Source organism: Barbus barbus, assembly GCF_936440315.1.
Source record: "Barbus barbus genome assembly, chromosome: 7".
Classification (NCBI taxonomy): domain Eukaryota; kingdom Metazoa; phylum Chordata; class Actinopteri; order Cypriniformes; family Cyprinidae; genus Barbus; species Barbus barbus.
This window is the reverse complement of record NC_136735.1, coordinates 27,869,686-27,886,398: the sequence shown is the minus strand read 5'-3', so window position 1 is coordinate 27,886,398 and position 16,713 is coordinate 27,869,686. Positions and strand designations below refer to the sequence as shown.

General features: G+C 40.5%; 1 protein-coding gene across 2 annotated transcripts in view; it reads left to right on the top strand.

The window, feature by feature from the left end:
- Window positions 1-352: 352 nt before the first annotated feature.
- LOC306873023 (protocadherin Fat 1-like) overlaps window positions 353-16,713 on the top strand; it is an 85,263-nt gene continuing 68,902 nt past the window's right edge. Inside the window, exons 1-2 of one of the 2 annotated variants that reach the window (XM_079422014.1) lie at window positions 353-597; window positions 3,669-6,952. In XM_079422014.1, the coding sequence (XP_079278140.1) occupies window positions 3,694-6,952 (3,259 nt within the window). In that variant the 5' untranslated portion in view covers window positions 353-597; window positions 3,669-3,693. Of the gene's footprint in view, window positions 598-1,989; window positions 2,103-3,668; window positions 6,953-16,713 lie in introns of those variants that run through there. The other variant, XM_079422015.1, reaches the window with a different exon arrangement.

Below are 16,713 nucleotides of genomic sequence, written 5' to 3'. Positions count from 1 at the left end.
CTTCAAACACAAAGGTCAATATACAAACTTTATACAATCAAGATGTTTCACATTCTCAGATTGGGCAAAGAATTGAACTATTAAACTGAATAAAAAGTCTATTTGAGGGGAGGATGCTCTACTTTATTGATCCTAATGTAATGGATCGCCACAGACATCTGAAGTCTAAACTTACAAAGTTCCATTACGATGATAATTCAATAAACAGCCTTCAATGTCCGCGCGAAACGTCAAAGCGTAAGGTAGAGGTAAGACCACCGACTCAAATGATCGACTCCCCCGGGAGAGCGGTGACGTCACAGCGGCGGAAAGCCAGCCAGGCATCCCGGAGGATCCGCGCGCCTCCTCCACTGCCTGAGCGCACGAGCTCTGAGTGAGTATTGTGGATAGTCTCTGCACGCGCGGCCGCGTGGAATCCTGTTCACGAGGATTTCGGATGTGTAAGGAAATGTAGGGGCTACTACACCACGAGCCGGATTATTGCGAGTTTTGACTGAATCTCCAAGCGAAGATATGCTCTCATACTCTTTTTGCCAACACATCCTGGAGATAATTTAGACGGAACTTTGGAGCGGCGGCTTTTGCCCGCTGAATCTGGTGAGCCTCTTTCACAATAGCTTTTCAACGAATGCAACTACTTTTAGTACAAAATACATTGCCGAAAAAAAGGCAAACAGCATTACTGCATCTACAACTGTTACTACAACCACTACTCCTGTACTTGTGCTACTTAACCAGCAATAATGATCATAATTATTATATTACGCATAATATTATATAGTCATACATTGGCAATGGGCACACGCAACTGAATGTAAGCATTATAAAGTGAGTTGCACAGATTGAGGTATAGAGCGCACAGCCTCGTGGATCGCTCTCGCTGTGGCACAGCAGTGAGACAGCGCCATCATTCGCGAGCAACAGAGTGCATGTGCCGTGCTTGGGGACACGCTTTAAAAAGGTTTTCCGTCTGGCGATACAACTTTCCCCGGTTTCCATGTGGTATGGGTCGTTGCTTTTAATTTTTGAATTTTTATTTATTACATAGATACACCTCAACATGTAAAGAATGTATGGAGTTGTCACGATTTCACTCCATTGCAGTACCAGCACAGAAAGTGATTCGATTCGCAACACAACTGCAAATATTAGCAATAAACAACTTCTTAATTAAGCAAATATTGCCTTACGTTCTGAAATAAATAATTAAATTGTAAGCCAATAACAGAATGACAAGAAGTAGCACACACAAAAGACAATAGAACTGGATTAAGTTCTTGCTTTTAGTTTTTATATCAATAGGCTTAATGATCGAGAAAATGATAATCATATGTTACTTTGATTCGAATTAGATAGGCGATTCATTATTATATAAATTATGCTGACATCTCTTTTCATGTTTGGTTTATACCGTCTGCAATTACACTGGATGTTCTAATCTATAAATGTGATATTTGACACATCACCTTATATATTCATGGACCTAAGACATAAACAGCTTTGTTAACATTAATAATGACCAAGTTAGCATTTGAATGAGTTGTGCGTGTGTAACTGTTCAGTTGAGAACGCTTTTCGCAAAGCACAGTCTCATATGAGTCAGAAAACGCAATAATGCTATAGAAAAAAACTGGCATGATGTATCTTTTGAATTTTTCTATGGACTTGGTACTGAAATACCGGTGTTACTTTGACATCCTTAGTGATGTAGGTACCTTGCGCGTAGGGCTTTTATCATGACGAGTATCTCAAATGCTGACAGTTATGGAGATAATTTCTCTGCTTTGCTCCAAAAACGCATGATTCATCATATTTCTTCATTAGAGACAGAGGTTTGGCACATACAATAAAACATCAAAGACTTCTCCAGTCCCACTGTGAGGGGAGAGCGACGGCCTTTTCATCTTCGTGCCAATAGGAAGTAGATCCGTGCGCTGGGTAAGGAGCGCGGAGAGATACTAAGAGCGCTTTGTGTGTGTGCGCGCTGATCGGATAGTTCAGTGAGCAGAGAGAGCGGCTGAGAGTGTCGGTACCATGCATAGATTCGGAACTTGTAAACTTCATGAAAAGCCACCAAACAAAGGACGTTAGTACTGAAATAGGTATGTACCATTTGGGAAGTCTTAAAATTGCGCTAGGGCTTATTGGACGTGTTCTAGTTTTGTGCTATTTTCAGAAATGCGTAAAAGTTTCAGTCAGCTCGCGGTGTAAAGTTGCCGTTGGGAGTCCTCCACTGCTCTCCGTGCATGGTGGAAATAGGGCAGCTTTGAAGTTGACCGTAGCTTGGCAAAGCTGTTGGAATACTCAATGTGTTCAGTTGCAGTTGAATTATTTAAGATAAGCAGTCCAGAGTGGTCAGCTTGTTTTCAAACAGGTACAGTTCCCATACATCTGGCCAGCGCATGAAGGCATCAGTGTGGCGACGTGAAATGAATAGGGACCGACGGACTGGGGGATGGGGATACACTTTAACAACGGAGCAGAAGCCCGTCTGTTGTTACTTTGGTATTTTGTTTCCATTCCATAGGCTAAATTTACATATTTTAGGAGAGTTAACACTGAGGTTCCTGTGAAGAAGAAAAAAATTATTTAGTATGTTGTTTAGTGTGCTAACAACAAAGAGGTTTTCTGGTTCTTGGTTTTCGCTGAGAAAGTTCAGTCATATGTATTTCATTTCTGAACTAAACGTAATTTTAACAACTGAGTCTTGCTGTTTTATACGCTGGAGGGCACGAATAGTCGCGAGGACGTTTGGAAATCTCGAGCACGCTCTCGCTGAGTGTGAAGTCCTCTGTTGTAAATTGCTTTGCACACAAAATCACGTACTAAATGCTAAATGTTGTATTAATGTTATGAATTTCTACATTATTTCTAGCCGTATATGTGCGTATTTTTAGCAAATGCGAATAGATGAAACGAACGCTGAAAGTTTCTAGAGATTTGTTTAACATGGTTAGCCAAGCAAATGGCACTTTCCTGATGTGCAGCATATCAGAAAAAAAGGCTAAACAATACTACGAATACTACGAACCACTGTAATAATGCATTTATTACCACTACATATGATTAAATAGGTAATACGCACTTCTTCTCAAAGTAGAGATGAAAAAGGAAAATCAAGTTTTGTGCTTGATCAGCTTTTCATATTCATTGATATAATTGATGTTTTCCTACTTATGAACATATTATTGCATACATCTCTCTGTACATATTTTCTTATTCTTAGCTGAAGAAGATGTATGGCAGGAGGCAGTGAGAATAATGTATAATTTATTCAAGAGGCAGTGGAATGTGACTATATATGTATACACAAATGGCACTTCCATCCTCACAGTGTTCACAACAATTAATCATTTGGCCTATCTGCTGTCATGGTGTCTATGGTGAAGTTGGAAATATAGACAAATAGTCAGCCGCTGTGTCTGGATGCTGATGCACTAATCATATTTGTTTTGAGTGATGATATGCCATAAACAGATATTTAAAAGTTGTCTGTCAGTTTCTTATCTGCCTCAACCCATGAATACTTTCTTAATGATAATTTAAGTAGTGTTAGATATTACGTTTTCAGATGAAAGACTCAAACCACGTAAATGTGTCCCAAACATACTAAATCTATTAAAAGTGGTGCTGCATTATCTTAACTTTTTCTCATTTTTTCTCTGCAGTTTCAGTGAGGAGTGCGCTGCAATCATGCAGAACCACGTGACTTCACTGCTGGTGGTTCTGCTGCTCCTGTGCAGCTGCACTGGGATCCAAAGCTTCGACACTGCATCCATCCCTCTGTTTACCCAGTCTGTTTACAATGCTACCATTTACGAGAACTCTGCTGCTAAGACCTATGTGGAAAGTCCTGTCAAAATGGGAATCTACATCACAGATCCTACCAGGGAAATACGGTACAAAATCGTGTCGGGAGACAATGAGAACCTCTTCAAAGCTGAGGATAATCAATTGGGAGACTTTAGTTTTTTGCGAATAAGGACCAAAGGAGGTAGCAGTTCCATTCTAAACCGGGAGGTTAGAGACCACTATATTCTCACAGTCAAAGCCATGGAAAAGAATTCAAATGCTGAGGCTCGAACACAAGTCAGGATTCAGGTACTGGACACAAATGATCTTCGGCCACTGTTCTCCCCAACCGCTTATAGCATATCTTTACCAGAAAACACAGCTATTCGCACAAGTGTAGCCAAGGTGATGGCGACGGATGCGGATATTGGTACGAACGGAGAGTACTACTACAGCTTCAGAGAATGGACGGATATGTTTTCGGTCCACCCCACAAGTGGTGTAGTTACGCTAACCGGAAAGCTGGACTACTCTGAGACAAAGCAGTATGAATTAGAGATTTTAGCAGTGGATCGAGGCATGAAACTGTACGGAAGCAGTGGATTTAGCAGCATGGCTAAGTTAACAGTGCGAGTGGAGCAGGCCAACGAGCATGCTCCGGTCATCACTGCTGTAACCCTAGCACCCTCAGACACTGACAAGGACCCTACTTATGCTGTTGTGACTGTCGAAGACGGTGACCAAGGTGCTAATGGTGAGATAGCATCTCTCAGTGTGGTTGCGGGCGACCCTCTTCAGCAGTTTAAAGCCATGCGCACAAGTCCAGGCAGTAAGGAATATAAAATCAAAGCAGTTAAGCAGGTCGACTGGGATAGTCAGCCTTTTGGATACAACCTAACACTGCAAGCCAAAGACAAAGGAAGTCCACCCCAGTTTTCATCCGCAAAGGTCATCCATGTCATGTCCCCCCACTTTAAAGTAGGGCCTCCTAAGTTCAGTCAAGCTACTTACAGAGTCAATGTGAGTGAATTTGCACCACTGAACACACCTGTTGTAATGGTAACAGCTGTACCAAAGTATCCTCAACTTAAGTATGCATTTAGACACAAATTGGATAAAAATCATTTTGCCATTAATGCAGATTCAGGCTTGATTACAACAACTGGGCCCCTTCATGCAGACTCCGTGAACAGATATGAATTAGAAGTTATGACCAGCGACAAAAAATCATCCGCAAAAATAATTATCAATGTGATCGACGTGAACAACAATGCCCCAGAATTCAAACAGACATTTTACAAAGCTAGCATTGATGAAAATATGCCCATAGGTACTAGTGTACTAACAGTGAAAGCCACTGATTTAGATAGTGGTGAAAATGGATATGTCACTTACAGCATTGCCAATGTGAATCCCCAGCCGTTTGTCATTGACTATTTCTCTGGTGTCATCAGTAGTTCAGAGATTCTGGATTATGAACTGATGCCAAGGATTTATAACTTGAAAGTGCGGGCGTCAGACTGGGGTTCCCCTTTTCGACGTGAGGTGGAAACTCAGGTTACAGTCACACTTAACAACTTGAATGACAACAAGCCACTTTTTGAGAATGTGGATTGTGACGTAACTGTGCCAAGAGACCATGGTGTTGGTGAGCAGATCACAACCGTGTCTGCTATCGATGCTGATGAGTTGCAGTTGGTGAGGTACAGAATAAAAGCTGGGAATGACTTGAATCTGTTTGAAATTAATCCAAACTCAGGCGTTCTGTCCTTAAAGCAGCTTTTGAGCGAGGCTGAGGCAGCAAAACTGTCCTATCACAGTTTGCAGATCATAGCCAGTGATGGAGAACACGAAACTCAGCCCATGTTTTTGAACATTACGGTCGTTACAGCACGTAAACCAGTCCAAGTGAAATGTGTTGATACTGGAGTTGCCAGCATGCTGGCAGAAAAGCTTTTGCAAGGAAGCAAGATCCACAGCCAAAATGAACCCGAAGAACACATCCAAGACTTTCACTCTGTGAACCGTTTTGCGCCCCAGTTTGCAGAAACTTTTCCCAGTGTGATTGAGGTCAAGGAAGACTTGCCTGTTGGGGCCAGGATTGTTCATCTTAGTGCCACGGATTCTGACAGCGGTTTTAATGGAAAACTGGTTTATGTTATCTCTGGGGGTGACGCTGAAAGTCGTTTCGTCATTGACATGGACAGCGGATGGCTCAAAGTGTATGCACCACTTGATAGAGAAACAACTGATCACTATACATTAAACATTACCGTGTATGACCTTGGAATACCCCAGAAGTCATCTTCACGTCTGCTGGATGTAAAGATCCTGGATGCTAATGACAACAGCCCACAATTTTTACAGGATGCATATTCAGTGGACATCAGCGAGAGCACTGCAGTGGGCACAGAGATCATTCAAGTTGAAGCAAAAGATAAAGATCTTGGTGATAATGGTGTGGTCAGATACTCCATATTGGCAGACACAGATCAATTTGATATTGATACGGAAACAGGGATCGTTACGGTGAAGAAGCCTCTAGACCGTGAAGTGCAACAAAGTTTTATTCTCAAGATAGCAGCTCGTGACCAGGCCGCTGGTGAACCTCAGCTTGTCTCAACTGTGTTGCTTAAAATCACACTGGAGGATGTAAATGACAACCCTCCGAAATTTATTCCTCCAAACTACCAGGTGAGAGTACGTGAGGATCTACCCATTGGTACTGTTATAATGTGGCTGGAAGCTCACGACCCAGATGTTGGGCCATCTAGCCAGGTACGATACAGCCTCGCTGACAACGGGGATGGGAAATTTGAAGTAGACAAATTGAGTGGCGCCGTACGAATCGTGCAGAATCTGGATTATGAGAAAAAGCAAGTGTACAGTCTCACAGCAAGGGCGAAGGACAAAGGGAAGCCGATATCTTTGTCCTCAAGTTGTCACATTGACGTGGAGGTTGTGGACGTGAACGAGAATCTGTACAGGCCATTGTTCCCATCATTTGTGGATAAGGGATTTATCAAAGAGGATGTTCCCATTGGAACATCAGTGATGAAAATCACAGCACAGGATGAGGATAAAGGAAGAGACGGAGAAATCCGTTACTCCATTCGGGATGGCTCGGGTCTGGGGATCTTTACTATCGATGAAGAAACTGGTAAGTTATCTTCCTTTCCCTTTTGTCCATTCATGACTGGGGCGGGGTAGCAGGGGATGTTTTGTCGGGTCATGAATTATTCAAGAAATAAATCTCCTATGCATAAAAGTGGCTGGTGATATGGACGGTGCAAATGTGAAAGGACTTGCTGTATTAGAGGTGATTTTTTTGGGGTGTACAGAAGGAGGGATTCATATTATTTTGTGTGGAATCAGTTGGACACTTGCGCAGGTCGGTGGTAGCAGTTGTATGTCTTTTGAGAGAGCTGATGAAGAGCATCCTGATTCTTTTCATTTTTGTGCCGGAGGAGAGAGAATTGATGGCAGGAACAGATGGAGCAGCTGTCTCTCGGACCTGCTGTAGACATTCCACACTAGTTGCCGTGGTATTAAGAGGATTGCCCTCCCCACCCCCTACTTCCATGCACACATATTTTTCTACTTGATTCTTTCTCTCTGTCTATTTTTCTTTTTTAAATAATCAAATCAAGCACCGGCTATTTCTCATTTATAGATTATTTTGTTATGTAGGCCATAGGGTACTTGACGTCAATGAATGTGAGCCAATGAGAGTTAGGGAATGGTGCTCTTTGAAGCAAACACATTTCAAAAGTCAACATCTGGCCCCATTATCTTTATACAAAGAATGTATTAATACCTCTCTCAGCTGCCCTGACCGCTCAAAGCACCTGTGCCAAAAGCTTAAAATAAGCAGTCTGGAATTCCAACAGTCTTTGACACCGTGCAACTCTTGGCCACCCAGTAAAAAATGAAGGCCTCATATACCCAAAGTGTTTTCTTGGATTAATGGGTTTTTGTGCTGAGCTAAACGAGTAATGTACAAACAACAAACCAGTGAAACATCATGCATAAAACGTTGTTTGCATGCATGCAATTAATGTCTTGGACTTCATGCATAACAAATCACCGGGTTAGTCAAGGTGGAAAGGTATTACTAGTTGTACTGTAATTCAAATCAAGGTAGCCAGGCATGTCTGCCTAAAAAAGTAAATTAGCAGTATCCCCTTTGAATCCCTTTTGGGAAATCTTGCTTTCTTGTGTGGTAAATTTAGCATGACAGGATGTGCTGGCATAGGGTTGTCCCCCAACAAGACCATCTGTTGGCCATTGTGCTTGCCCAGTCTTATGGAGATTGGGCTTTGCTGCAGTTCCAATGGATGGAAGCTTACTTTGGAGATTTGGGTGGAGAAAATAGTTCAATAGTCTCTTGGGTGGATCAGAAAGTTACAAACCTGCACGAGTTTGTCACCACCACAAATATAACTCTTCTAAACTTACAAAAACTTTGCAGGGCTCAACAATATGGATGATCAATATGGATGACGCGGGGGTCAGTGTAATAAAGTTTTGAGCCAGTTATCAGAACTGTCACTTTTACATTAAATTATATTGTAGGCTATATCATTATATCCTTTCCTTAATGCAGAATAATTTCCATATCAAAGTTTTAATCTAATAGTTACCGTAATGTTTTGTGGTTGTGAGCATTGTCAATTGAGAGTCCACTCAGCAGCACCACCCCTAACTAGAGATGCGGGCCACCAGGAGTATCTGACCTTCTCCCCTGCTCTCTGACCCCCAAATTGATCTATCTGCTCTGGCAGCAATGCCATTGTCTTTTTCGCAGTCCCATTGTTTAGGATCATAGCCAGTACTGGTAGTAAAGCAAATAAGCCTGAGGTAACAGCAGCTCTCTTGGGAATGGAAAGATTAGAAGAGGGATGGGTAGGAGGTGTTCAGGTTTGAGGTCACTACATGTGGGATGAATATCATGTTTCAAGCAAGGAATCAAGCTTTAAACCAAGGCTAGAGAATAGTAATAAAGAGCCATTTGTTGTTTTGCACTAAATGGGTATTTTGAGAACGTGGGGTCACCATTGCTGGAGGCTGTGGGTGTACCTTTAGTCATGTTTTATGAGAACGAACACCAAAAGAATGACTGAGACACATCTGGGCCATATTTGGTGCTTTGGACAATATATATAAGTGAGTTTCTGTTGTTTGCCCATTTTATTCTCTATTTCTGCAGACCCCACAGGGGGCAAGGAATGTGCAAATGAAATGTTTTCTGTTGTTCATTTCTACCCCCCCATTTTGTTCACCTCAGCCCTACATGTTTGACTCCAGTATTTTCGCCTTGTAGGAATGTGAGGATTCCGTCATTTATATCCCGTCTTCCCATAGATGTATTTTTATTTTCTGAGTGGAGCAAAAGCTTCCCTCAAAAACCTCAGTTCTGAGAAACAGTTTGAATTAAACTATTACTGACACAATGAAACTCGAATACGACCCGATTAGTGCTTTAAAATAGAATGGTTACTTGAGATTGTGTGTCCTTTTTGCTGTGATTTGGTCTGCTTTTCCATCCCAGCAGTGAATAGCAAAGCTAGAAATCGGTCTGTAGAACCTCCTGCAGTGTTTACATATGTGATTCTCACAAAAATGTCAAGAGCAGAGGGCTATAATAGGCTCTTGTGAGACCTTAGTGCTCAAGTCAGGGAAATTCTGCCATGTGTGTGTTTGTAAAGATGACACACACACACACACACAAGCACAGATGCACAAATCATAGAGGTATGCGCTAAATTGATTGATGTCACCAGAGCTGCGCAAAGAATCTTGTGCCTTTATTTAATAAACCTCCCATGGTAAAAGGGAACGAGTAAAAGTGGAGAGCAAAGTCACAGGTCAAGAATCTTAGGCTTTGATATTTATGAAATGAAATGCTAAAAAATAGATGGTTGCAGATGCTGAGCTTTCTCTAGGAACACTGAGTGACAGCCTCAAAGTCAGCACGAAGTCAACTATCATTAATGGTTAGATAAGCTTGAACATGTATCATATGTGTGTGTGTGTGTGTAGTGGTAGAGAGAATATCAGTGAGACCTGGTTAGTAGGCAATCTACCAAAACATTCTAGTAACCACCCACAACACCGTAAATATCTAGTTTTACCTTGAATTAAAAGTCCTGTTTTGCTATCTTTAATGGGATCAGTCAAAAACTTGAAAAAAAGCAGCTCATTAAAGGTGGTGCAAAGGAGCTCAAATTTTGAGCAGCTTTTAAATTCTGAGGCCAGTGACATTGCATGCTCAATTAGGTTTAACCTTTCATTTTAATCGTAACACCTCCTCCTACTAAAGCAAATTTTAAAGAAACACATCTACCAGGCAGTTTTCTCATTTGTGTTCTGAGAACAGTACATTTCTGCTTTATATTATTCATTTGCTCTGTAATGAAGTCAGCTCAGATTCTTTGCCCAGTTGACCATGCAAGATGTGATATAGCAATTTACACCTCTTGTGAAAGTTTGCAGGGGTCACCTACATTGAGGGTGCTTTCCCACTTGGTTCGATTGCCTGGTACGAACCCGAGTTCGTTAGCTCCCCCCTCCCCTTGCCCCGCTGGACTGCATTCATATTATTTTATTTGGGTCCGAACTGCGGTTCGTTGGCGTCATCAAGCCAGCACCTGTTTACCCCGTTGCTTAGTAACGACGGCGCGGGAGAAGGCGGCAAAATGCATAAGATTGCTCTCTGCGCTTTTATATATTTACGTTTTTGAACCGTTACTTTTGTTTACAAAGCTTCAGTACATAAACAACTTATGTCTGTCTTACAAAAGTACTGCTAATGCTCTAAAGAACGCTGAAAGCGAACAGAAATGAGACATACAGCTCTCTGCAGTCACACTCGTCAGGAAAGTGAGTGAAATGCTTTCCTGTGAAACGTAAACACACATTTTTTATCAAATAATACAGCATTAATTGCGGTTCACTTCCGTGATTTGGTACGATCGCGTTCACATCAGCAGCGAACCGTACCGGAGTTCATATGAACCGAACCCCAGACCACCCTTTTTAAGCGGACAGGTCGGAAGACAGCGTTCACATCATCCAAACGAACCGAACTCTGACGTCAATCGCACCCGGGTGCGCACCAATAGTGCTAGTGTGAAAGCGCCCTGAGATGCTGAGTAGCCACATTTTTCAGCTCATTAAATTTAAGAAAATTAATCTGTACTTGATAAACATATCAATATCACCCTCTGAGTACATTTAATTTCTTTCAGTGTTGTTATTTAATATACAAAATTATAAGCCAAATAACCATCAAATAATTGGATCCACTTTTTGTTAGTCACAGAGATCACAATTTCTCAACTATGTGAAAATTTGTTGTATTTAAAAAAAAAAAACATTCTGATGCCATGATCACTGACTAGTGTCCCAAATGACATACTCTACGCTTGAAGTGTACTTCCATTTGGAATTTTCATTGTAACCAGACAGCACACACTGTTTACACTATAAAATGGCATGGAATAGTACAAAAATTGGGATGTACCTACTCAGACATCGGGAGCCAGACACCATTAGGTCAGAGAGTGCCCCATAATGCTGAGCATGCAACCATGTCTAATCCCCCTGACTCGTTGCACAAAAATATCTGTTTGTGCATGAAGCAGCATAGACAGCCAGTGACTTTTTCCACTTGTTCCCCACGTGACTGATGATCAGAAAATGTAGTCTGACTTGTAATAAACAATACTTTTATAAGAAACAACATTCACAACTGCTAGTTAGATGTTTCAAAGATTGATTATTCACTAGGCAAAGCCAAAATCTTCAAACTCAGTCTTTAAATGCATTTTAATTTATGTTCTTGTTCTGTCGTTTTATTAACATAACTGTTAACATCTTTCACTCTTTTTAGTCCATATGTTCTTGCAAGTGTTTTTTGAATTCTCTTTGAAGACTCACAACTCCTCTATCTTTTTTAGCATGTTTCAAAATGCACTTTTGTAGTAGGCAGTGCAGCATTTTTGAAAACTCAGTCCACTTGATACTTGCTAATGCAAATGAAGCACTCTGTTCATTAACTATTCTTTTAGCAATTTTAGAGAAGAAATATTTGCAGAAATCACTTCGAAGAACTGGCTCATAAGTGTCATTAGGTCGGGAATCAGACTGCAGTGTTTGGGCCGTATGTTTTTGATTTCCCTGAAAAGAACCTGTAAGATTCATTGATTTTAGAATCTGACTACACTGCTCTGCCTGTTTTTAATTTCCCTAAAAAGAACTGGATCATAATTCATTGGTTTATGATTTGAACCTTACTGATCTTGTTGTATGCTTTGTAGATTCAGTAGTGGTTTTGTGGTTTCACTGAATAGTAATATAGGGCCCTATGATTTCCACGATGCGGAAAATACGGACGGAATCACGGAATCCAGTCATAGAAACGGAATTTACCATATAACACGGAATGTCACGGAATTTGCCAAATTTTGGATGGATACATCAAACGTAGGACGGAACACTTAAATCAAAACAATAAATCGATATGGACTAGTGTCTGTGAATATTAAGCCCCCAAAATAAATTAAAATATGAATTCTGCATGTTCTGCATGTCTCTGTGTGAATGAATGGCACAGATGCGTGTTTTTGTTTAACGCACACATACTGAAGCGCGCATGATACTCGTGGTGTTTCCAGCCTCTGCCGCCTATAAATATGAGTACACAAACACATAACCAAAATCTTTAGAACTATTCAGATAGTCACTTCATTTTACCATTTCTATCATGTCATATGTACAAACAGAAACCTATAGGTCTTTAAAGCAACTCATCAAAATAAAAGTTTGGTGACAGAAATAATACTGAATGCAATGGTAGCACTACTATTAATAATACAATTTTTATTAAAACATTATTTTTAAAGGAATATTTAAGAGACAAAATTATTTACTAAAATTTATTTAGCATAAAAATAAAACATATTTCACAGGGCCTTAAAAATAATTTTTTTGTTAAACTTAAATTTAATTTAATAAATTGCAGTTGTAAGTTTCACAATTTCAATTGATTAGACATGCTTTTAGATGAATAAAAGTTAATTTAACTATTAAAAAAATCTACATATCAAAAAATCTCCAAATCTCCATCAGTCTGAAAAAATAAAAATGGAAAAAAAAGAGTTTGGAAAAAATATATCATTTTTTTTAAAGAATTTTTGAAAAAACTTTTTTTGAAAATGGATTTCATAGGGCCCATACATTACATAAGTAATATAGAAAACACTATCAGAGTAGATTGGTTCTAGCATTTTCAAAACTAATTTCCAACCTATATTAAAAACGCTTTCCTTCTTGATTAGAAGGTATTGACTGTTGTTCCTTCAAATAGTGGAACAGCATTTTTTGAAGAAATTAATTAGTTTGGTGTACAAAGCACTAGTATGAGAGTGTTTGGCTACCTCTGGGTTGGCCCTGGCAGGGATAAGGGGAAGGGGGTCATCTGAATAAAAGGGGTCAGGAGTGATGATTCTATTGCCATATCTGGCTCATTTCGCTCTGGCTTTCTCTTAAGCTCTAATGCATTCCTGCCAAGTGTCAAAATATTGAGCCTATTTTGTGATTATTCTCTTCTGTTACCCATCTCGCCATCTCATCACCTTTTTCCATCTCTCTGGAGTGTGACTACTACTTTTCCACTTTTTTTGAGAGGGTATATGACTGGCTGACTCCGTGTAGTCTCTGCTTGAGCCGTGTTGCTGGGGCAACTGAAGTCTGGAATACTGGATCAGGAGTTGATTGTAGGGTGCTAAATGAAAAGCACACTCTCCCTCGTTAAAGTCAACTGCTGTCTCCAACTATCAGGTCCCATTTTTGGGAACTCGTGCTGATGTTAACTCTTGTTATTTTAATGTTCCCTAAATAAAAGCCAGTTGAGCGAAAGAAGACTGGCCATGCCAGAAACAAACCAGAACCGTAGTGTTTTTGGTCTTAGACGTGTGCGCTACAGGATTGATGGTTTGACGTTAAGCCCAGTATTTCATACTCAAATTCCATATGCCACGGTCCAGCTCTCAGCCATGCCAATTCCCATTACGGTGGGCGATGTTGCAACATTGCAACTGTTCCCCTGTGATGTCACAGATTTTTTAACAAGAATCGAAGGCGAGTGACAGCAGATGTAAACACAGCGCCAGTGGAAGCAGAGTGCGAAACCAGAGACGCTAACCACTGACGCGAGACAAACTGTATGATGCATCTGCTCCCAAACTGTATCTGACTATGCGTCAAAGTTAACTGACATTTTAGCATTGCGCATCCTGGGACTATGAATGTCACACCCACGGCTTTTCCACTCAGAGGTTAGAAATGAGAAATGAAGATGGATGCTTTTTATTTCACTGTTGGGCTTCTGAGCTTGACGGATAATCACAACAGCTTGCCACAAAGGCACAACAAATCATTGCATCATGGGGCGTTCAGCGAAACTGTAGTGTTTTTCACTATAAACTTGCACCTGTTTTTGAAAACTGCTAACAGCATATACCTCCATATAGACAAATTGTGTGCAGAAGATTCATGGCAGTTGTTTCGTTTTGAGTTCATATCCCGACCGCTAGATATCAGTCTTCATCTCTGAACTTAAACAGTGACAGGAAATACTAGCATCAGGGCACTCTACTAATGTTAGCATTAATATAGTTCGCTGCCAGTAATGGAGGATGAACGAATTATTCCAGCTCTCGTTTCGATGTACAAAGCTGAAGTGTGGCGCCATTAAGGCTTTTGTGGTAATGTCCGCCCCGGGACCGTGTCCCGTGCTGAAGAGCCTTTGCGCAGGGTGCGGCGGGCAGTAGAGTCGCCACGCAGCTGCAGCTTTCTCTCGTAATTCGGGGGCGTTTTGCACAGTTGGGGCAGTGCTCGCGTCTCGGCGATTCCACACGGAACATAAATACAAACTGAAAAGCCTGTGAAATCCAAGTTGAAAGGTTCTGAGAATGTTTAACATCTGTATTTATTTGATTGTTTTACAATTGTTTTCTTTTCTTTTCTTTCTCTACAAGCACTTTATTTTTCATTGATATTAAGCAGATGTAATTTTTTGTTCAGATCAAATGTTATGACATTGTATGTCACAATTATAAACTTAAACTGTTAACCTTTAAAGTAGAGTCTATAAATATATATTTTTCTTTTTATAAAATACATTTTATACATACATTTAACTAAAGAATCATGCAAGCACTTGAATATTTCCCGCTTTACTCGTACTGCACAAAAAGTGGTTCAATAATGTTGAATGTTATAGGGACTGATTATTGCAAACACAGATCCCAGTGTGTTCTGGTTAAACTATTTTTATTTATTTATTTTTTGCTAAGGTTTGCATATGGTGGTGTGTTCTTAATGACAGCTTACCTAAAAAATGTATATCCTACTCCTAAAATAAGAAATATCCCAATATATCGCCTTGCTTACAGTATCGCAATGTATCGCAATATATCGTATCACAACCCCTGTATCGTGATACGTATCGTATCGCCAGATTTTTGCCAATACACAGCCCTAATGGTTAGTGAGTGCTGTGTTCCCAAATGCATGTTATAAACAACCCAAACTCAGAGCACATGCATGAAGAGTTTGTTTGGAGCAGCATTTAATCCAAACCAAGTTGGTCTGAGACACTGAAAACAGAATCATGTTCTGTTAATATGCAAAAGAACAGTGCCACACTTTGCTCTGAAATGCTCTGCTCATACGTTTATTTATTTAAACTAGTCTTTGTAATTTGATAATAGGGCCATATTGTGATTTCGGCTTTACTTTAGATGTTTTTTTTCATGCAGCCCCCATTATGGTGGTGTTAAACTTTAAAAATAGCAGTTAAAAACAGCAATAAGGATAATGTATATTGGCACTTTTCTTTGCTGCACTCTGGCTTGCCTAGCTTTAATGCTTTGCACATTTTCAGGTTTGTGGTCATAAGACTGTTCATGTAAACTCCTTCAGAAACAACAAAGTAGGAACATACGCCTTCATTTAGACTGGTTCATTTGTTATGAACGGTGTAATGTAAACCGATATCACAGTGTCTATCTGTGTTTGTTTTGGAATGTCGGTTGCACAGTTTTGCCCCTAGATAACGGTTAGGTATAAATTCGCGTTTGTAATGATATGTAAAGGTGTAATTAGGGGCCTAGTTAAGAGTCAAACATCTGGGGTTTGAACCAAATGACTTTTCTATTCCCTGTGTTTTACTGCCTCACCAGACTCCTCCCTGCAATATTTTAAACGCCTTTGATCCTCGCCACACAGAAACACTCCAAGGAGCACATGTTTATAAATAGAAAAGTGAGAGGAAAAAAGAAGTGAGGCTTTCAAAATGTCAAGGCAGCACCCCGTATGAAACATACTCTCACTTCATAGTCTTATCAGCCTTCCCAAAAGAGGAGAGAAATGCTCTCCGGCATGAACTGGGACGCTAATGCGGCAGCCTGGTGATAATGCTAGTGCCGACTATGTCACTGGGCAGCTATTTCATGCTTTGAAAAAATGTTGTTATAATGGAGGACAGACGCTCGTTATCAGGAAGGGCTCAGAGATTGGAGTCAATTCATGGGGGAAAGAGCACTCTTAAAGTACAAACATGATATTTAAACAAACAGGCCGTGCTCACTGCCAGGCCTCTGCAAAAACACAAGGTCTTCTGGACAATGGGATCTGTCTGGGCAAGTGTCAAAAGAAGCTCTCAGCTGGAATTAATGGGCTAAAGCAGGCAGGAAAAAACTCCCCTGGTTTCTTTGACAAATTTCCTCTTCTCTTTCATGCTCCTTTTTTGTGAACCTGCTTAGGTTTTTTTCTCAGGATTGCAGTATATAGGTTTATATCTTAACTGGTTTGTTTTGCAAATGCAGCGATTTCCGATCGCTCTCTGCTTTTAAG